Here is a 23,097-nt window from a genome sequence, read left to right as displayed (position 1 = left end):
GGATAATGAACACCTCTCCTGTCTTTGTAACAGAGACACGGTGTTCACTTCCCCATAATTCAAAAATACACAATAGGAAAAAAATCAATGTCCTAAACATCTTCTGGAATCACTGTATTCTTCGATTGATTGTTCTCTTCCTCTTCTGTTGTCTGCTGAGAAAATCACTGTTTCTTTTTGAGAGGGACAAAAAAAAAAGAAAATGCACAAAAGGCCCCTTTGTAAAGCCAAATCGCAAGGCCGTTTGATCAACACTTTCTTTTCCAACAAGTTTTTTTGGTGTGAAAGTTGGACCCCAGACTTAAAAACTTAAACGAGTGAAACTCGCTTTTAGTGTCTGAAGAGAAAAAAAACTTTATAGGCAGTCTGGTAAAAGGTGATATAATGGAAGAGAAATTCCCTCCACATACCCCTTCTCTCCAGCAGGCTACCCCTCACTGACCCTGTTCTTCTGACGGAGGCCGATAAACGCAGAGGCACCAGCCTACATTTTTCCTGAGAGCGAATGATAGAGGCTGCGGCACCGTGGGACGTCGATTTCATTAATAACTCTTCATCGGCTCGCATTAGAACTCGAACTGAACTCTTTGAACTCTCGTGCGGGCTTCTGGTGTTTGTTCCCTTTGCTGTGGTTCTGTCGAAGGGTGTTTCCATCTGAAGTGAAACTGGCTCGAGTCGAGGGTTTTTGATTTGACTGAACGTTAATACCAACATGTTTCACAGTCATGATAATTTAATCATTAGCCTTTTGAGGAAATATTCTATTTTTCAGCACTTCATTGAGGAGGCTGGTTACACGGGGTGAAAAAGTCACGGCTGTTCTTTAACAAAGCTGCGCCCACTTGTTAGATCCCACACACAAGGGACAATTGGTAGGGTAATAATTGGAAATGATTCAGTGTGACGCATGCAAATGTATTGTCTAATCCTTTTCGTTCAATTGTGGAGAGAAGGCTGTCTCTCTGCATTTGATCCATCAGTTCACACGCACACACGAGGTGGTGAGCAGCGGAGTGTAGCGCCCAGGGAGCTCAGGGAGAAAGGTGTCTTCCCCAAGGACTTTTCAGCCATAGATGCCAAGGGGAAGGCTTCCACATTTCTAACTATCAGTCCTGGGCTTCAAACTGGTGACGCTCTCCGGCCCGCTTCTCAGACCGCTAGGTCACTGCTGCCCCCATCAGAGGATGATTTATGCACGCAGTAGGATTGAGAGGGAGCTTTTTTTAAACACACAGTAAAACCTAGTAGGTGCCACTATAATGATAAAGGAACATCTTCTCTGTACTCTTCAGCCACGCCAGTAGCAAGGACATAGCTGTGATGTTTTTTATTTTTTTGGCCGCCGAACCTGCTGTCTGGCAATTTTTGTGCAGATTAAAATATATCCGCAACTATAGGACGGATGGTCATGGTCACCCAGAGGCTGAACCGTACACTGGCTCTGGGGATTCCCTGAATTTCACCCATGGTAAAGTTGTAGTTTTAGAACATCAAATAATCTACAGCTATACTTTTATTCGTAGCGCTAATGAGCAAATGCGGGCATGCTAACACACTACACTAAGATGGGGACCATGGCAAACGTCAGAAATATCAGCCAGCCCCGTCGTCATTAGAAGCAGTCGTACGTGCCTAGTTCACTTTTTCCTACGGAGTCACGTCACAGATCAAGTGCAGTTCTTTTCTTTTGCGTCACCGTTCGTGCAGGCTAAATTTAGGCTGATTAATGCTGTCTTCAGTCGGGCGGTCCAAGCTGGCCCGAGCTATTGCAGTACAGTACAAAAGCCTATTTAAGAACAGTTTATAAGGTTAATAGCTCAGCAGCAGCATATTATTTTTGACAGTTATCGGATTATGTTCAGATTTTAATCAGCTGTGCTCTCAGTTGCCAGTCCGGCTTAATCGGGCTCCGACAGCAAATGTTAATGATCATTCAGCAACAATTTGTGATTCACTCGAGTTGCTGCATTTTAAAGAGTGTAATATTAACAAAGTGTAGCTCAGTTCTGCACCGCAGACCTTACAGTGTGGCTTTAGTTTTGTGTTGTTATGATAAGGAAGAATGAAAAATAATGGACTTCAGGGTGAATGGCTCAAAATAAAAATAGACTGAGAATGACACTGGAAAACAGAAATACATGAAGGCCAACTTCTTCTAAAGTGTAATGAACCCTTAAACACTTGACACAACATTTAAATGTCACCCACTATGTGTGTGGGATCAGAATCGAGGAGGGAGAAACGAATCAAAGAGTCAAGCACAGTTCACTGGGAAGCATTTGTAATTCTCTGCCGATTCTTCCTCAGCTCTCTGTAGTCAAATCTCCTCTGATTTTCAGGCTCGCTCACAGTGTTGAAAATTCCACACTTGACTGTTTGACTTCTTTAACGCGGTGATCCGGGTTAGTATTAATTATTAGCAGTTCTCTGCAAAGAGGAATGTCAAGAGCGGGAACCGCATTTGACATTTCCAGATACAGAAGGTGCCACGAATCTGTGAATGTGAACACACTTTTCTTCCTGCAATTATTGCGGCAATAAACACTGCCAAGGGGCAATTGCTTTACAGTAACGCTTCAAGAGAGAAAACGGATTAAATGCCACAGAGGTCAGCCTGCGATAGACGACAAATCTGTGTGCTCGGGAGCACAAGTGCTCTGCCAAAAAGAGAGGAACCATCTCCGTACGCTGTTCCCCTCATCTCTTTTTACCACACACACGTGGACACACATTCACACTCACATTACATCACTATTATCTCCCCACCACCACCACCACCACCACTCTTGTTTCTCCACTTTCCATCCCTCTTAAATGAGATCATTGCACTGATTTCATTCCAGCTGTTATGGTTTGGGGGCATCTGGGAAACATTCCAGTGCGCAGACACAGATCACAAGCCCATACAGAGCCTCTTGCCCAGCCGTGTAATTCTCAACAGCTGCAGAACTTCTAGTTATGACACTTGAGCAAGAACACCAGCCGCACTCAATTAAATCCGAATCCGTGCTGAAAAAAGGCGCACTTGTGACACGGTATGGGTGATGTAATAAATCAGCAAACTGTGAAGACTTAATAAGATTCATTTGTGAATATTACTTGTTAGGTTGTTTTCTAATGGAAACTGTAGGTTGCAGGAAGAACACCTGTGACCCTCTGAGGACATCTAGTGGTCAGATATAAGTACTACACTAAGGGTTATTTATTCACACATCAGTTTGTTTGTCCTCTGTTATCTTTTAATATTTAACCTACCTCATAAAGATAACCACAGGCACCAAAAGTTTCACGATTGTGCCTTCATTGCTCTTGCTCACGTCTCCCATGATACAATAGGTCATTTTTTATTATGTGGTACAATTAAACATGACCATTCACTATATATTACAAGGGAGAATTACGTTTATGTTGTAAATAGTGTGTAGTACTGTGTGTTTTTAATGGCGTACTTCCTTGTATATCTTGACCAGTGAGCCTTGGACCTGCCATCCTCAATCCAGCTCATGGACTTTCCCTGTTGTCTCAGTAACCTGACTTTTCTCGCACACCATTCCCAGTTTCCTCATTGGTGTTTTTAAATCCCGTGTCGCGTCATTTACATTTTGATTCTTGTGAACTTACTCATCCAGACACCTCATTTTGATTATCACATCTGTATCTGGTCCGTCTCCAGCCAGCCTTCCTGTCAGGCTTAATTATTTCGGCCTTGCCTGTCTGCATTTGGGTTTTCCTTCCTGCACAATGACCGTAAGCGCAACAATAACAGTTATATTGAGTAGCAGAGCTAGAATGTACATCCACTACATGGGAAAGTACAAAAAGAGCGATAGAGTAGATGAATATTATAACATCTGACCCTCAGAACCGGGCTTACACAGAACAAACCGTGTTTTGGGAGATGCGGGTAACTCCCAAATTGTCTGTCTAAGTCTGTGGCTTTGTTTAAGTTCTTTTGCAATTTGTGTAATAAATCCTTTCATGAAGAAAAGCTGTGGCCTGTTGGGGTGGCTTAATTTGATGAATAACACAATGGCACAGGTCTCGGGAAAATACAGCTTTTTTTTTTGTTTTTTTTACCTAGTTGCGTTAAGTCCTATCTTCTGACCTGCTCATGTTTCTTTTCAGCTCTCTTATCACACCAACACTGACCCGTTTGTTGTCTGATTTACCATTGTATCCTGGCGCCCTTTGTTTTGTATAGATCACCTATTCATTGCTTTGTGTCTGGTGTTTTGGTAGAATCTTCAGTGGCTATAAATAAAACGGGGTTGTCAAACCTGTTAAATGGCATTTTGACTACCATGTTGTCATGGGTGACTTCATGCTGAGGGAAGAGTGAATGCCACATTAATGTAATGTAGGATATACAACAGATACATTTTCTTATTCTGAGGAAATACTAAATAATATACGCACTATAATATATAGTGTATTCACAGTACACACATTTTCACACTGAACACTAATCTGTGGTTTCCTATGGGGACAATGTTTACTGTGGTAGGCTTTGTACACCACTTTCCCTTGCAAACACCAAGCGGTGTGGAAACTTACCTGACGTATGGAGCAAGATACCGAAACCAAATTTCTACTGCCACTCCAGTCTATCATATCAAAGCTAGTCCGCTCTGGTAAGGATACTGTGAGTCACTGCTTGTCTATGTGGTGTAGAGAAATTAGAAAGAAATGCCCCAGTGATGATGACGATGGTGGTGGTGGTAGTACAAGGACTTGAGTGACCTAAAGAAGTGGAAGTCACTGCTAGACCAACATATAAAGTGGCAAGCTGCAGAGGTTAATTTTAGAGGACTTCAGTGCAATAGTAGAATATGAGAGGATCTGTATAGAATAACATACGTGTATATCTCTGGTAGACAGAGCCACAGTCCTTGATCCAGGCAGTGTACCAGGTCCTGCCCTGTCCTTGAAAATGTTTCAGCAGGAGGTAAATTAACCCAATTAACCCGTGTCTGAAAGGTCAAGGGCAGATGTTTGCCCTTCCATTAAGCACTGGGGCCTCAGTGATGTAAGTCAGAGGGTACCCTCTCTGTCTGAGAGTTTGCAGAGACTTTCACTACATCTCAAGAGTTTCTATCACATTGTTTATATCACATGGGAGGTGTGTGGAAGACTGTTTTGCTTCTCGGGACCTACTGAGTACCTTAGCGTGCCCTTGGGGCATGTTAAATCACTCATGATTTGTAAGAAGGAAAATGAACCTTTTCACCGGGTTGCCCCCATCCCCAGGTAACACAGTAATTTGAACTGGTTTTCTGAAATGACACACTGAAATGACTAAGCTTCCCTCTGCCAAGGAACACACTGGTGCCCTTCTCAAGACCCCTTCTACCGTCACGGATGATTCATCTTGAGACAGTTTTATACAGTTAAGGTACAAGGTTGACTGGAGGACGGAGATTTCTTGGGTTTTATATCCAAAACACCCTTGTCCAGTCTCTCAAGGAAATTCCTGCAATGCAGTGTAACCTATCTTCTAGTTCCCTGCGTTATTTTGAAGGACTCATCTGTCTTATCATTTCAGGTCCCGTGCCAATTGCTAACCTTTCACCCTGCTTTCACTCAATGACTCCTTGGATTTTCTAGAATTTGAGATTTTTGTGTCCTGAATCTGAGTTTCTGATTTAAACATTAGAATTTAGCCATTTGAGCAAATAAATATTTAGACTCAAAATGTCCTGGCAGGATTTACCTTCTGTTGTGTTTGTTTCTGAAGCATAGGCCTATGTATGTTTTTTTGGAGTTGGGGTTGCTGCTTCCAAGCCCAACCTTCCCCCATTTCTGGGTTCGGGATTGTTGACCTTCTCTAGTACAGGCAGACAAATACAAGAAAAAATAGAATATGTGATAAAATTGTGGTGGGAACAACATTTGTTTATTTATTGATTTATTTAAAACGAACGGTCTTTTATTATGGAGGATTAGGGCCGGAAGTCGTAATTAAAATCCGGTGGGCGCGAGATGAGATAGGGCCCTTCAACTCGACCCTACCCCAACAGGTAAACTTTTAAGTAAGTGTTGCCAAATAACGTTTGTTTGCATGAATTTCCTGAAACTCCCTTCGACGGCATTTGTATGCCTTATCCGATTACAGTGAGCAGGTGATGTAATTTTTCGTAATTACACCTTTTGCGTCATTTTACCTTTGTTTGACATACCTGTGCTAGGTTGCAGCTATTTTTTTTTTTTTTTAAAGGTTTCTGTTATCGCGAGAGAAAATGAAGCGTTCGTATGTGAAGAGAGGCCAGAAAAGGGTAAATCAGTGCAAGCGGGATTTGAGGTATTTCACGTCTAACCGCTGTAGGTCGCAACCTTATATCAGAATCCTTTGATATCAAGAAAACAAAATATCCCGACCGAAATGAAAATGAAATTAAACAGGAAATATCCTGCCAGCCAGAAAGTAAACAAACGTGTAATGCGGCTATCAAACAATATATTAAAGGGAACAAATCCCCTGAGGAGATATTGTGCAGTGTTTGGGGTAGTCATTTAAACACATTTCTTCAGTCGGTGAGGTGGAAGTGAGTAATAGACATCTGAGCTCGTCTGTTGATGAACACACATGGAAAGCGAAGTTCCTCTGGACTTTTTCTATTATAGGCGATGTCGGGGAAATTTGTCCATGAAATGTCAGTTGCTCGTATAAAAGTCGGGCAGCGTCGCAGGATGGCCATTGAATCTGCAAATGAAGGACAAGGTAGGATGTTTGATTTGATTTGTTCCTCTCTACTTGTTTTACTTGACTGAAAGACAAATGCGTGGGGTCAGCGTGATGTGAGTAGCCAGGAATGCACTGGTCCAGGTGTAAAACAACTGTTCAAATGATCAGCTGGTCGTATTTTGATCTTTATTTTTTTTATAATAACAGAGTAGAAATTAGAGGCTAGTATCACAAAAACCAAGCTAGGATTTCTTATATTTTTCTTATCTGTGCATGCAGTTTTTCTAAAGCTTTTGTTCCTGATTATTTTATTTTTTTTAGTTTGAGTATATGGGAAAAAATTTACGTTTTTTTTTTTTTTAAATGCAGATTGAATGTGTTTGGGCACCTTTGAGGAAATAATTTGTTGATCCTGCAGTGAGAAATTTTTAAGTGTCAAAGTATAGTATTTTAAAGTATAGTAGCCTAGTATAAATATGTAGCTACCGATAGTGCTTACCCTTGCGTGTGTCCTCATTTACCTTCTCATCGCGGTCCCTGCCTCATTTTATCCCTCTTTGCCTTTCAGATGAAGGTATTTCTTTCCTGCATCATCTGTGCGTTCCTACAAGTCACCTACCAAAACCCGAGAAGCCACTGGACTCTGCTGCCGCACAGTATGTTTGATCTGTATGAGGACACACAAGCGCCCGAGTTCAAGTAATTCCTCTGTAACCTGAATGTTTGTGCGTGTGTGCCTTGCTAGTTCTGGTTGTGGAGGTGGACGGCACCGTGGGCCAGCTTCCCCTGAGTTGCATTGAATCGCCAGAGGAGATTATAAGGATAGGCAACCAGAGCCAAGATATTTTTTGGAAGAAGAATGGAGTAGACCAAGCACAGAGCGGCAACTCTTATCTGGTGCAGCTAGAGGAAAGCTTAGGAGGGGGTAACTACTCCTGCCACGGCAAGGACGGATCGCTCCTTAATCACACCGTGGTCTTGATCAAAGAGGACCAGACGGATCGGAGGAAGATTCTCGTGAAAACTGACCAAGGTATGGACTCGTTTATGGACTTGATAAGACTGCTAGAACTTGGGAACTTTTAAAGTATGTACGCTGCTGAACTGCTTCTATTTCTGTGACTTTTATCATTAGATTACTTGAAGTGCTCTGCTCAGAACTACAACGGAGAGTTCCACTGCTCTTGGACCTGGCACAGCAGTCGCGTTGGCAAAGTAGCGTTTATCAAAGCTCAGCGGTAAGCTCGCAAGCTGCTGAAATGTTTTCTGTTTTGCTCTCCAGTAACAACACAGTCTCCTGACTCATGTCAGAGCTGAGAATACGCAGCCATATCTATAAATAATATTTTATGAAAGGAAACATAACAAAGTAGATTCCATGTATTTGGAAGGCAGTGGTGTCTTGGCGTCTGATTTTATACAAATAATAGAGCTCATAAATGATGTATGTTGTCCTTTTGTCATACTTTTACCAGTAACCGTTATGAAACTGTTTTGGCGTATCCGAATAAAGATCTTGTCACTATTTTTTGCAGTCTTTCTGACGACAATCACACCCAGTGTTCTGTGGATGCCGACGGCCTGCGCTGGACGTGCTCCTCGCGTCACAGTAGCTTCAGCTGTTCAGTAGACGCGAGCGGGGACGGGATCTCCTGCCTGGACAAGCAGCACTGCCCCTTTGCAGAGGAGAGCCAGCAGATACACATCACTGTCCATGTCATGACCAAGCACTTTCTGGTGGAGAGCTACTCTAAACACTTCTACTTGTCAGAGATAGGTGAGGCACGTCTGCGGGGAATGTTACCGCCACGCACACACCCACGCACGTTCTCTTTCCCTTTCTGCCTTTACTTTCACCTCACTCTGTGTTTTACTTCCACTCTCGATAGTAAAACCAGACAAGGTGAGGATTGGTAAAATCAACACCACTTTGATAGAGTGGAGTTACCCAAGCTCCTGGAGCAGCCCCTACTCCTACTTTCCTCTCACTTTCCAAATTGCGCAGCTCCGGCGTGGATGCAAACGATGTAGCAACCCGTGCACTGACTCCAAAGCCTTAAAGGTAAGAGGAACTTACAGATTGTCATGTGACTATGACGAATTAAAGCAAAGTAGAGAGAAAGAAATGACAAGTAATCCCACACACTGGAAGAGAAGACGAGGGAGGACAAAAGGTTGCATGACTTCAATGATGTAATATGTCATCTGCTTTCTGATTGTTTTAGAGCCTGACCTTCCACTCTACAGACATTTGTCAGTTTCAAGTGAAGCACAACGCCAGGACTGTGTGTGTCCGTGCGAAGGACGCTCTCTGTAACTCGCAGTGGAGCGAGTGGAGCCACGTGAGGTTAGTGCCTCTCAGTGGTGCAACGCGGGACATTCAATAATGTTTACCAGTTGTCCTCAGTGGTTTCCCACGTGTCGCCTCTCACAAGACTCTCCCTAGGCCTGCAGCTGTAAATCTTTGCCGCTGTATGCCTGTCTGGCTTGTTGTTTTTGTTGTTGTTTGCCTCTATGCGATATAAATAAATAAATTTCCAATTTGTGTTCCATTGCAGACTGAGGAGGAACAGGAAGAACAAAAGCAAGAACAAAAAACGAGCGTAACGGGAGGGAGAATTCCAACGCCGCACATCCCAAGCAGTGTTTTTATATATTTATATTTATCTCATCCACTAACATGACTTTTGTAATATTTAACTTATTGATAAAGTGAATAAATATAATCTAACTGAACCTGGTCCTTTTTTTCATTTAATCACTACCTTTACAGGTCTCTAGTATTTCACAGTCAGTGGCTTCATCTTCGTTTTAAGTCAGAAATCTTTTAAAATGTTTAAAGTGTGTCGCTCTTAATTTGTGCTTTTGTGTAAAGTTTGCCATCGCACCAGCATTTTGTGTAACCATTTCACGTGATCTGACTGAAATTAGTTTAATTTATATTAGACTTATGGTCACTGTCAAGGTACAGGTACAGAGACAACAAAATTAAGTAACTCGCAGAGTAAACATGCAGCGCTCTTAGGCGAGTCTTTGAATGGCACTGAGGCTTTTAACAATGTTAAAGGTATTACTGGATAGTACGTTGACTACAATATTATATAATATACTGGGATTGAAGACTGTACAGTATATTGCAGAAGTTTAGAGTCTTTGATCTGGTCTGGGATATATACTCACACACCTTGTGCTTTTTGTATTGAACAAAAATACCAGTAGTTGTTTCTATTTGACTAATAAACAGAAGGTTTAGGGGCTATCAGGTGCTCAGAGTTTTATGCCTTTTTCCCTAACCACTTAGGTGAGGTTGTGGCTTGTGGCAGAAACTTCCCCAAACCCCCTGGGACAAATCACACAACTGTTGTTAAACTTCTAACTGTTTGCCCATGTGGTTTTTTCCTGCGCTCTTAGCCAAGAGACCCGTGATTCCGCGGTGCCCTCCTCCTATCTCTCTCTCGAGGGTGACTTTCGCTGTCGGTGCGTGGGGCCGTTACGATCCAGCATCCTCTTTGCATACCGCGCCTGTTATCAAATGACAAACCTCAAAAATCTCTTTGCTACCTCATACAGTAATATGAAAACTGAGCTCACACAGAGTTCCTCAATGCGCTCTGTTTCAAACATCCCTAAGAGAGGAAGCCCACGGACAGCGTGTTGATGTGTGACAGCAAGACGTTGACCTTTAAACAAGAGATGGGGCAAAGGTATTTGAAGCTGTTAGTTAGCAGCGGTTCCTGCTGACATCTCCGCTGCCTTTCTGAAGGAACTGTCACTCAGTCTAACTCGGTGTAGCTTTAGTAGGTTTTGGCGTGGTCAGTCCAGCCATATGGATCTCAGCATTTACACAGTAAAATGAAGCAATTTATGAGCTCTTGCTCTTGGAAATGAGTCGTGAGGGATTTTATGTTCTCAGACAAGAGCCCAATAATTCACATGCGAATACTAGAGCAGATAAAGAGCATATTTCTTTTGGTAGCAATGATTAATAAATGGTTTATTGCACTCATATTATGGAGGGACATCTGTTAAGTGTTTACTGTTTTAACTTCTCCTAACTTGATTTTCTGTCATTGATGGGCCATCAAGGAGTTGAAATTGCGCAACAAATGAATTCATAATACCTTCTTTCAACTTTAATATAGTTGTTGAAAACCTTTTATTAAATGTCTGTTTATATACATTGATTACAAATTTTAATTTGGAGCGATTTAAAGTAAAGTATTATCTCCTTTTTTTGTGTGTAGGTCATGGGATTCATTTGTTATTCAGCACCGTCCGGATCGTCTCGTGAGTATATTCTGAACAATTAATAAGCCTTTTTCCCCCCATCATACATCATATATATCCCATATCATATAATTATGATTCTTTACTGGCCTTTTAAAAATATAATTTGTGTATTACAATAAATCAGAGACAGATAAATCCCCATGTGATCTCTAGAAAATGACAAAATGATAAAAACACAAAATGTAATGCTTTGATGGGTTTTTACATGTGTGAAAACAGAACTGCACTACTACCATTATTTCACGTGAATGAATTGTCCTTCGTAGCTTAGAAAAGATCCAGATCACCTGAAATTCCAGTGTAATTATTAACAAAGCGACTACACAAATGCATTTACTACCAAATTTCCGTGTCACATGTAAGAAAAGCCCAAACAAACAACATGACACCGAGAGAATAGTAAGCCACTATTCTCATTGTTGGTCTGTAACACGGTTAGTCAGGAGATTGCGGTCGACACTGTCTTCACTTCCCTGTCGTTTAAAAAAAGCAGAAGAGATTAAGTGATGTAAGTAGTTTCAGAGCTGTTATAGCACAAAGGTTCGACCCGACACCCCTGACATTTGATTTTTGGGTTGTTTGAGGGCACTTGACACATTTTGGGAAATGTTGTGTATTTCATTTCAATTCAAAACTAAAAGTGATGTCCTGTGATCTACTGTAACTGCGTGGCGGTGGTGACATTTTAGTAAATCTGATATAGCATCAGTGTACGATTTTCTAGTTTTATAGTGAAGTTTAATTTTAAATAGTGGGTTTTTAGTCTGACACTAACTTATGTTAGTGTGTCAAATCAGTTTTTTCAAAAAAACAAATATTTAAATTTACATGACAAGACAAAGAGAGGCATCTAATCTTTACATTTATAAAAGAGTAGGCAGCAGAGCGTTTGGTCTTTTACTTTGAAATGTAAGTTACTTAGTGAGTTAAACCTGATTTTAGCCAAAGGTGAAATAGTGTTTCCCAAACTGTCTATCAACTTTGCCTGTCACACAACAGAGATACACTGATCAGGCATAACATTATGACCACCATCCTAATATTGTGTAGGTCTCCCTTGTGCCTCCAAAAACAGCTGTGACTCATCAGAGAATGACCATGGGCCTTCTGAGGGTGTCCTGTGGTGTCTGGTGACAGAATGTTGTTAGTGGGGGGCCTTTGGGTCCTATGGGTTGAGGGCAGGGGCCTCTGTGGATCATCCCACAGATACTTGATCAGTTTGGGATATAGGGAATTTGGAGGCCAGGTCAACACCTTGTGCTGTTTTTCGTGTTGTTCCTAAACCCTTTTTTTGTGTGTGCCTGTGTCAGGCTGCGTCCTGTTGGGGATGGCTGCTTCCATCAAGGAGTGTCATTGCTATGGGGTTGGGGGTCCCTGTAATACAGTAGAAAAAATACTTTTACAAGCAATTAGAACTCCCAGTTACAGTAATCATGACCATGCTTCGTGCTTCACATGAGCCACATGGTATGTATCTGATTAATATATGTTAATTGTGTTTACAGACTCATGACATTCATAGTCCCGATACCTACTTGAGTGCCCACTGGCTTTCGAATAAATAAATAAATTCTTCCAGTTTAACTTTTGGCACACTTTACTGTGTACCAAAGAACCAATTCTAACATTTCTTTCAGTTTATTTTTAATAGAAAGTCTACATTAACGAACAAGAGCAGTTACATAAATAAAACAGACACACAAATGTCCATAGAGTTTTTTAAGCAAAATAAGGGATGGGTCCTATTGTTTTTTGTTTAGTTTGTTTTGTTTTGTTTTATTTTTTTACAGAGCAATTTGAACACTTTTAATATATTTATGCAGAAACTGACTTTAGACCATTCACTGCACAATAACAATAATTAAATATTGTTCTTGTTATTATTATCATGTTTCACACATTTACGGTAATGGAACACGTGTTTTGGTCATTGTGCAATTAAACATGTCCCGGGTCTTACTCAGAAATCAAAGAGAGAAGTATACCTCTGACATTCATGGATATTGCTGGACAGCTTTTCCCCATGAAAACTGAAAGTTAGTTCTCATCATTAACCAGCTGACTCGTCTACATTTAACAACAAAATCAAGAAATGATGTGAGATTTGGGCAAATCCCTCTTAAGACAAAAACAGATTTGAGTTCTGGTCACATCTGACTCTTGTTGGTTCTCTGAATGGGGGGGGGGGGGTGGTAAACTGAACTCGCATGGGAACAGTTTATCTTTTGATTTCGCCTCCAAGGTCAGTTACATTAACCAGTTATTCTCATGAATCCACAGTCTCGCTGACCTTGTCCTCATTTGTTGACCATGTTAATTAATGAGCATTTGGGCAGATGGCGTTTGTCTCCATTCTGCTTAATATTCAAGTGTTACAGTTGAGGATACAACTTGGAGGAAAGCTGTGAAATATTTACCGTGTAATGTCTATTTATCGCCACTAGATGGCAACATTGCACCTGATATGCATGTGTTCGAGAGGTCTTGACCTGAAGTGAAATGGGACTGGGAATTACCAGAGATGTGTTGCCTGAAGGAGTTCAGAAGAATGTAAATCGCTCTTCATTTATCACAGCAATATCCCTCATGTTTAATCCCTAATTGCAACTTTAAGGCTGCCACCATAAAAGTGCCTTTTCCCAGATAAGAACTGAAAATGTGTTTTGTTTTTTCTGGCGAACATTTGTTATGAACTCGTCCACACATTTAAACATCTATATTTGTCTCCTTTTATGTCGACTGGGGAGCATATTGTTAGACATAAGGCCCATTCTCATAAACATATGCCCGATTTTTACAGCCAGTGATTTTTATGAGTCTTCAATTCAATCAGGCCGTTATTATCATCGGCCCAACCTTTTGATTTACGAGAACATCTGGTAGTTGTGCAGGAGGCTGACGGCAGCGCCTACAACTCCTTTCTCATCAGTTACTTAAAAATGTCTAATAGAGTTATAACGCAGGGAATTTTAATAGCCCTCCCGTATGTAGACACTCGAACACGAGTCACATAAAAGCGCGCAGACACACCTTTGAATCGTTTACATAGCGTGCGCATACCCCCCCTGTGCGTAATGACCAGAGATATTTTGCAAACCTTATGTCTGGGAGCCATGGAGTTAGCAAATCGCTGTATTAACATGGCTGGATCATCGGGCCACAACTGACATCTCTGTTTTTGGACACCGAGACGGTGATATTTGGACTAACAGTGTGCGTTGGATATAAATATATACCACCCCAGAGGCCTCCAGTGTTCGCGCTGGCCCGCATGCCGACCGAGGCAGACAGATCATGGCAAGAGAGCCGACCACAATCAAACAAACGTGCTGAATGATAGATCTGGACGCGTGTGTGTGTGTGTGTGCGTAAAACTGAAGCACACTGAGTGGGAGAGACATTTTATCCCACGTTGATTTTATTTATCACTGTTTATTGTATCGTGTACTCACGTGGTGGGCTGCTCACATTTCGACTCCTACAGCAGGACACATAAATAAACACCTATAGACAATGATGACACGATTCCATTTGGCGTCTAACCTTGACTGTTTATGGCGTTTATCTGACTGCGCAGCTCAGTCTGCTGGCTGCTCAGCATGGAGATATACATACACGTACGTACATGTCACCCTTAAAAGTAATATCACGGCTAAAAATGAAAGTAAAACTCGTTTTAGATTATTAGAATTACAAAACACGTATTATTCTATAACACAAAACAAGCGCATTTTACTGTACGGTGTTTTGTTTTTTCTTCCCTGAGCCTTATCTCAAAAATGTAAGCGTGGTGTAAGAGGATTTCATTTCAACAGCTCATGATAAAATCTCGTTTTTTTTTCCAGAGATAGCCCGCTGATAAAACCGACTCATGTCATTCTTTTCATTTCATTATAATTAACCAAACATGCACTTATTGAACAGATGCCCCTCGGACAATTCAATTTGACAATTTAGAAATGACTCTTAATGACCGAGGGGGGAAGCCAGGAACATGGGGCGAGGTTTCATGCATGTGAGCCCACTGTGCAGTTTCATGCTTCTGTGAGCAACCATGCAAAAACATGTTGTTACACTTTTTTTTTTTTTTTAATGTTGTTGTTTCTGAGCAGTTATTCATTGCACTTTTTTTTTCTTTTTTTTTTTTGGACAGCGGGACGCGGCGCAGTTTAGCTGTAATCCTCATATTTATGTTGGATTCAGCACTTAGTCCCGCAAGATTTGTGTAATGCATCTAATCAAAGCTAATTTCAAACCACCGGGCTGCAACAGAAAAAAAAAAAAAGAAATATTAATAATGACGCGCGTCGCGGCTGCCAGGCTTTTTGGTGAGCTGAAACTTTCTTAAGCTCATAATCTTCCAGAGCTGATACTCTGAACGAACACTTGGACCGCTCAGCGCAGTTGATTCAGCTCTCGTTTGAAAACACAAACACTGAAAGTTCTCTTTAAATGTTTGCGTAAAGTCGTTTTGTATTTTGCTTTCCAAGGCGCACGCATGCATAATGCGGACGATTAAAATCTGGGGTTTTTTTTTTGTTAGTTGTTGATGTTTAAATAATCAGACACACATAAGTAAACACAATTGCATCTGCACGCCAGTGGTGCAGTTACTCGGACTGTCTCTTCTTTTCACTGTACATGTTTTTGTCGCACAGTAATGAGACTAAAAAAAAAATAATAAAAAAAATCACTCATCCGAATCTCATCTGAACATTTGATCGGATTCTGTTTCGGCTTGTTTTGCAGACAGATGCGGGCACATTTTCATTGCTGCGGCTCAAGTGACAACGCAGCGAACGGGCGAGAGATGCCACAAGCGCCCCCCTCACCCTGCCCTTTCAGTCTCAGTATGCAAACTGCATGGATTAAACTAATGTTCTCCCATGAGTTTGTGTTTGATTGTGGTGAACGTATTAATTGTCAACTCTATACGCACACACACACACACAAAAGACTGGGCACACACACGCATTTGGCACACGTGAACGCGCGCACACACACACACGCACACACGCGCACACACACACCGAGCACAGCTTCTGGCTAAGTGGCCGGGGCGGGACGCTGCGTGGGACGAGGCGGGGACAGCAGGCAGGCGGGCGGGCAGCGTGCTGGTCGGGTTGGTGGACAGCTGATTGTCCGTGTTATTAACTGTGTTTGAGGGCGTTCCCGCTCGCCTCGCAGACCACGCCTCCCTCACCTACTAGTTCTCTGCTGTTTGGCATCCCAGAGATGGTCCAAAGTGATTCCTCAGGGAAGAAAAGAGCGCAAATCACCCGAGCAGGAGCTGACGAGGAGCTGAGCCGCGGTTGCCCGGGACTGCCTCTTAATTGCGCGTAATCTTCCGTTTCATTCACCAGAACAGAGGAGAAGACTTTGTAAATAATAGGAATCGGAGCGAAGGAGGGCGAAGCGCGTTTCATCTCCCCGGCTTTCTTTCTCACCGTTGGACTGTTTTGTTGCAGAAGCTGACATTTTGCTTGTGTTTTTGTCAGCTGCACCTTGATCCGGGGGACTGTCGCCAACTCAGTGCAGCCTCTCATCCTGCGCTTCCCCTTTCATCGCTGTCACGCTGTTCATCTTCAGAGCTGCCGCTTCCCCCTTCTTTTTCTTCTGGAGTCGCTGACATGAGGTGCAGCTAACCCTGGATGCTGACAGCTCCCCTCTTTCCTTCCACATGTCGCATCTTTTGTTTACTTTGAGAAACACGCGCGCAACTAAACGCCAAGTGAAATAGACCACGCCACTTTGCTCCTCTGACAGCGCGATCAAACAGACGCAAGAGGAGGGGAGGCAGGGAAAAGAGAAGGAGGGAGCCGAGGAGAGGAGAGGAGGATAGAGAGAGAGAGGAGAGAGAGTGAGAGAGAGAGAGAGACGGCGTGAAGGTGCGTTTTGATGTTTGGCATCCACGAGAGCATCCAGAGGAGTGGGAGTAGTATGAAAGAAGAGCCCATGGTGGCCGGGATGAACGCGGTTCGGACATGGATGCAGGGCGCCGGAGTGCTGGACGCCAACACAGCCGCCCAGAGGTGAGCCTGAGGCGGCCTTGGCGCTGCGCTCACACCGGGGCGTGGAGACCGGGGGAGAAAGCGCGTTTAAGATCTGCGGGTGTTTAAAGACGGAGCGGCTGCATCACTTGGGGCAGCATGCGTCCCCAGAGGACGTGGTTGTGGGATAACCACTGTTCCCGCTGGCTTTATAAGTTTTTAGCTAAAACTCCGACTTGACAATGCGCTGTGTACGGCTTAAAGTGGTTTAACACATTCCTGGTTGAGAGAGACAGCCAGCTAAGAGCTCTTTTAGGATTTAAATATTAACTTAGCATAAGTTTGGAGTGGAAAAGTGAGCTGTGAGTTTATGTTTGGGCTTTTTACTTGTTGTTTTTTTGTCTGAATCAGACCAGGTTACTTTTCAAACTCTGCATGCGTTGGTATTTTTCATTCTTTAATTAGCAGAATTTCTGCAAAAATAAAATAAAATGATTTGGATTTAATCAATTTGGATCAGTCCAAAGTGAAATTAATCACATTAGATGACAGGCCCGGCATTATGAAAGCATCTGACCTTTTCTAAATAATGGCGTGATATGAAAGCGTAAACACAACCATTTTAAATGAATAACTTAATATTTTAACTCACTTGTTTAATTATGATTGATTAAAAAGTAAATTGCATTTGGTCAGAGCTTTTTTTTTTTTTTAAATGAAATTGCACGTCGTTGCTATTTTTATTTTTTAAATAGAATCAGACTAGAGACGGAGGGGACTGTAGGTCTGAATTTAAAGGCAGATCTCTCTTGTGCTGCACTTTTTTTTTTCTCTCCCCGAATGAATTGACTCTAACTGCCGTCGTTGCGGGCGCTGCGTGGTTTGTGCTTGTGTCCGCAGCGGAGTGGGTCTTGCTCGGGCACACTTCGAGAAACAGCCGCCCTCCAACCTCCGCAAGTCCAACTTCTTCCACTTCGTCCTGGCTTTGTACGACAGGCAGGGTCAGCCGGTGGAAATAGAGAGAACCACCTACGTCGACTTTGTAGAGAAAGAAAAGGTGAGTTTGGCAATTTAACCAAAAGAAAAAACAAACAAATAAATCTGTATTTTTTTTAGCATATAATAAAATCTTCAAAATAAAAGCATGATGAATAAATATTGGGTGGAACTGACCTGTAAAATGAAAGTGATAAATTACCAGAAGTGTGTTAACAAAGTGGCCAGACGCACACAGCAGGGATCATTGGTCCTGAAGGCTTCCTTGATGTGATTTTTCTTTTTACATGTGGTTTCCTGGAAGAAAAAACTTGCACAGACTCCTGTTTATTAGTGCATTTTCTTTTCTTTAATTACAAAATCCAAACCTCTGAATAATTTCTCACCAATTCACCATCAACTTTTATTTATACTCCCTTGCACATTATGCCACTGACTTGCATTTTATCTGACAGCTGAGCACAGCGTGCAGCCCTTATTCCTGCAGGTGCTGTCAGTGAAGATATTTTATATTTTTAAACAAGCATCAATATTAGCGTGTGGCATGTCCATCAAGTATCTTATTGACCAGTTTGCAAGTGGTGTTAAAAATTTATAAATATTTCTATCATTCATTAGCACTCAGCAGCATTGCGGCTTGTGTATAATTTATTAGATCCTTCTATTGGTCAATAACAACATATTATAATATTGCGCGGGGATTTATTGAAGGGGGAAATAAAGTATGTGAGGTTATTATAATTTATTTAAACTCGTTAAATGCCCACAGGAGCGTTTTAACAGCTCCCATATGCCTGCTAATAAAGTTGTGACCAGAACAAATGTTTTATTTTCTAATTATTAAGGGGTTGAGTTTACTCGGTTTTGTCAAATAATGAAATGTGTAACTTTATCCAAGTTCAGGTGCTTATTTAGTATCTTTTGGCTGTGTTGGAGGGTAGAGACGAAGGGAATTTGATTCCAGTCAGAGATAGGTAACGTCTAAAAATATCGAGTTGTGGAGCCGCAGTTAAAAAAAAAAAAAAAAAAAAGTCCCAGGAGGAGATGGTTTGCTCGCTCTGACCGAGTGTGTTTGGTTTAATTTTCATAGGAAACGACGGGGGAAAAGACCAACAATGGGATCCATTATAGACTCCAGCTCCTCTACAGTAACGGTGAGTTTGGCTCCCATCGTTTTTATGGAGCAATAACAAAAACAGCGAGTGAGTGATATGCCAAAGCAAAGCGAAGGAAATACCCGGAAATAACTCTTTTTAGAAGGTCACATCGCTGATCTTTATTTAAAACATTTTAATTGTGTTTTCTCCCCATTTATTAAATAGTTTACAATGCAAGATCAGCTTTTTTTTAAAAAAAGGAAATACTTTATTTAATGTATTCATTATCAAAACCTTAAAAACTAAAAATGTAATAATGTGCTGTTGTTATTATTCTATTTTTATTATTTTTTAGTTGTCGTTGCAGTGCTTCACTGCCTCTTCCTGTAAATATAATGTCTATCCTCCTCGGCCTACTTTGAGAGCAGTTATTAACAACTCTAAAATAAAATCTCTCCTTTTTTTTTTCACACTTTTTTATTTATTTTTTGAAATATTATTGGTGCCTGAAATTAATAATTAAAGTATATTAATTATGATTTAGAAATTCGTGGGTTTCTTCCTGCTGTGCTCATTTTCACCATTAAGCCTCTAACAAATGTTTATAGAGATAAAATCAACATTGAGTAAATTGAATTTTCAAGTTCAAACTCACAGCGTGCAGCAGATCCTGAGAGCCATTAATGTCACTTTGGACTCAGTTTCTGTGAAAAGTCTCAGAGGGGGGTATCAGAATGAATGAAACCTGTGATCTGAAGGATCCCCCCCCCAGATGAGTAACGCTTTCCTTTCTGATGTGATGTGAGAGTATGAAACCTGCCTTTTAACACATGTCTCCGTCTCTGTCTGCTGCAGGGATCAGGACGGAGCAGGACTTATACGTTCGTCTCATTGACTCTATGACTAAACAGGTAAGAGGTTCTGAATTCAACTATGAGCTCCAAAAAATTTTTTTTTTTTAAAAAGTAAGGTTAGGTCGCTGGTTGTGTGTGCTGGTCTGAATGCGGCCCCCACCTACCACCTCCTCCTCCTCCTCCTCCTCTTCCTCCTACTCCCCCCACCCGCGCCCTGCTGCATGCCTGTGTCTGAGACCCTCAACTTCAGCACAGCACAGCCAGCTTGATAAATGACCTGTCTTACCTGTGGAATACATTTACAGAGGCCCAGAAAAGTAGAGGACATGTGTCCTCATACTTTGCCTCTGCACAGCAGCCAGTAAGTGGGGATAGTGTGTGTGTTTTTTTTTTATCAAGCGGCGTATATATGTGTGTGAGCGCGTGTGATTGTGCGCATATAGTGTGTGAATATCTCCGTGAGGTGCAGAAGCAGTTGTGTGTTAGTGTTTGAGAGAGACAGTGATGCATGCCAGCTCACTCTTTGAGGACCTTGACCCTCATTTCCTCAATGTGAAACAGAACAAACTATCCCAGAGTGTGTTATGGCCAATTCAATCACACAAAGAAATACAGAGCAGCACATGTGGGCTGGTGCACACTGAGGGAATTCTCCGTTAGGATGAATTAGACAACGAAGAAAGTAAACCCCTTCAACGCTGTTTTGATATCAGGTCTTTTGTTTTGCCAATTCTGCCTCTAGTGCCATTAGGCTTGAAGAGAGTTTGCTTTAGAATGAAAAGAGTAGGAGGAGATGCTGTTTGTGTGAGAGCGTGTGTGTTTGCACGTTTATCGGTGTGTGTGTGTGTGTGTGCAGGGTGATCACAGCCCTGGAGAGCATGTTGAGTGGGGTTGGAGGGGTAACCAGACTAGGTTTTTGGACGCTGTGCTGTATGGACCAGATGGTGCACTATACTCCAGTCTGGCAGTCCAACTGCTCACTGTACACCGCACATAAACATACGTGCATGCACAAACACATATGCACACGCAGTAGCACGCACATGCACGCACGCACGCACATATACACAAACAATTTTCCCCTTACTGTCTCTGTCTGAACAGAGCGTTCCTGTTCAGGAGGACTGGATTCCCACGATACACACATTTGCCAGATAGACAAACACTGCTCCCAAATGAAAGACACACACACTTTTCTGTTTTTTATTTGCCCCTGCATTGTGGCTGGCTTTTCTTTTCTCTCAGCACGGCACTCACATAAATATACGTCATTTAAAATTGTAATTTTTTCCCCTCCCAATTTTTAGGCGATTGTCTACGAGGGCCAGGATAAAAATCCAGAGATGTGTCGGGTCCTGTTGACCCATGAGATCATGTGCAGGTAAGACAAACCACACTGAGTTACACTTTCTCTTTTTTTTTTTTTTTTTCTTGCCTGTGTTTCACAGCCTAAATGAAGACGAATGCTTTTCTCACTTTGGATGTGTCTTTGCTGGTGTAAAGAGGGGGCAAAGACACGAGGAGCTCTGCTAAATTACAATAGAAATCTTATCATTTTCCTCAAAGTGGGTTGGGGAGATGGGCCCTGGCCTATTTCTGTTGTGTGCGTATGTCTCTGTGTATATGTGTGTGTGTACATCCCTCTCATGTTCAGCTAATTAGGACAAGGAAAAGCTCATTACTCAAACCCATCCTCCTCAGTCTGTGTAATACATGCAGTTTGCTGTGTCCTGACAGTGAGCTATGTGCAGAGGGGGCAGACTCGAATTACACATAAAATACAGTCACACACTCTCACTCAAAAGTCGAAAGCAGGCAAAACTCCCAAGCCCGCCGCGTGCATTTACAATCAATAAAGGCATCACACAGCGTGTGATTGCTTCTTACAAGCCAGTCATCTGTACAGTTGCATGTAGAGAAATGGCTGGTGGCAAAGTGTAGCCACTTCCTGGTTATCACACAAGGCAATTTAGACCACTTGTTTTCATATGCTGCAGGAAACGGTGGAGATCAGAAATCTGATCTGGCTCTCCAAGCCTCTTGTCCTGAGGGACTCGGGAAAGTAGGGGGAGGGTCAATCTCTCCCCCCCCCTTCTCTCACTCGCTTTGGTGTCTTTCTCCATCTCCTCGCCGCACACATACAGTAGATGCACACATGTAGTCAGACACAGGTACACACAAACATGCAGACACTCCGACGAGCAGACAGAGAGGAAAAGGTAGACGTAGTGATACTTTTTGGGGGGTGGGGGTGGGGGGCACAACACACAACACACTGTTACATTGTGCTGCAGTCAAATGATTCAGAAAGGGCTCGTCACATCAGTATGCAACCCCCTTCTACCCAGCATGCACTACTCCCCAGGTCCAGTGGGACCACTCTGTGACCCACTTCTGAGAGAGAGAAAGAGCGAGGGAGAGGGAGAGGCGGGATAGAGGGAGGAGACGAGCACTGAGGAAAAATAGAGAACATAAGATGTCTGGTTGTGTGATGTCTGACAGAAATGGAGCTAACCTGAGCCCTGGAGGCTAATTCAAGTTTGTATCCAGCCCCATTCAAGTTCACTGCCTTTTCCCCTCTTCTCCTCCAAAACTCACCCCATGCTGATCTCACCTACCGTAGAGCGAGATCCCCGGTCTTACCCCGACGAGCCAAACGCAAATCCAGCTCGTGCTTCTGATTGAACTCCACAAAAGTCTCACGCCCTTTTACTCCTATTCCTCTTTCCTGTATGCTCATCCGACTTCCTCTCCCTCTCTGAGCTCTGCGTTATCTTGGTCTCTCTGTTGTTCACATCATGGTGACTAACTCCCCATTGTCTCTGCCCCCCCTCATCCTCTCGTCCCCCTGCAGTCGATGCTGCGATAAGAAGAGTTGTGGCAACAGGAACGAGACCCCATCAGACCCTGTCATCATCGACAGGTAAGCAAAACTCTCCCTCTAACCTCGGCCGACGTGATGCAGCGCGGTCGCTGCAGACGCCAAAAGCCAAGCAGATGAAAGCAATTTCTGACATGCCGTTTGTCTAGGAACATGTGACCTGCGGGCCTAATAAAGCAGGCCACAGGTTGGTTTTCAACAGCCATAATTGAACGTGCAGGCAAAATGCGTGAAAGTGCAGCAAATTATATTCCAGCGGCATGTGTGTGAAGTGGAGGAGCAATCACAGAGCGGTCGAGGAGCCCTG

General features: G+C 42.5%; 2 protein-coding genes across 3 annotated transcripts in view; both read left to right on the top strand.

Moving 5' to 3' along the window:
- The first annotated feature begins 6,355 nt into the window (after positions 1 to 6,355).
- il12ba (interleukin 12Ba) lies at positions 6,356 to 9,768 on the top strand. The gene is made up of 8 exons (XM_084550521.1): positions 6,356 to 6,718; positions 7,251 to 7,338; positions 7,428 to 7,715; positions 7,818 to 7,920; positions 8,218 to 8,459; positions 8,572 to 8,744; positions 8,908 to 9,029; positions 9,241 to 9,768. Exons 1-8 carry the CDS (start codon positions 6,707 to 6,709, stop codon positions 9,287 to 9,289), a joined length of 1,077 nt encoding a protein of 358 aa, XP_084406647.1. The 5' UTR covers positions 6,356 to 6,706; the 3' UTR covers positions 9,290 to 9,768.
- A 6,437-nt stretch (positions 9,769 to 16,205) lies between these two features.
- LOC311491706 (transcription factor COE1-like) overlaps positions 16,206 to 23,097 on the top strand; it is a 54,437-nt gene continuing 47,545 nt past the window's right edge. For both annotated transcript variants that reach the window (XM_084549710.1, XM_084549709.1), the window contains exons 1-6: positions 16,206 to 17,004; positions 17,863 to 18,019; positions 19,049 to 19,112; positions 19,911 to 19,966; positions 21,217 to 21,290; positions 22,764 to 22,832. In XM_084549710.1, the coding sequence (XP_084405836.1) occupies positions 16,871 to 17,004; positions 17,863 to 18,019; positions 19,049 to 19,112; positions 19,911 to 19,966; positions 21,217 to 21,290; positions 22,764 to 22,832 (554 nt within the window). In that variant the 5' untranslated portion in view covers positions 16,206 to 16,870. The remainder of the gene's footprint in view (positions 17,005 to 17,862; positions 18,020 to 19,048; positions 19,113 to 19,910; positions 19,967 to 21,216; positions 21,291 to 22,763; positions 22,833 to 23,097) is intronic.

This window comes from Chelon labrosus (assembly GCF_963514085.1).
Source record: "Chelon labrosus genome assembly, chromosome: 8".
Classification (NCBI taxonomy): Eukaryota; Metazoa; Chordata; class Actinopteri; order Mugiliformes; family Mugilidae; genus Chelon; species Chelon labrosus.
Note: the sequence above shows the minus strand (reverse complement) of the source record. Positions and strands in the feature narration are given on the sequence as shown.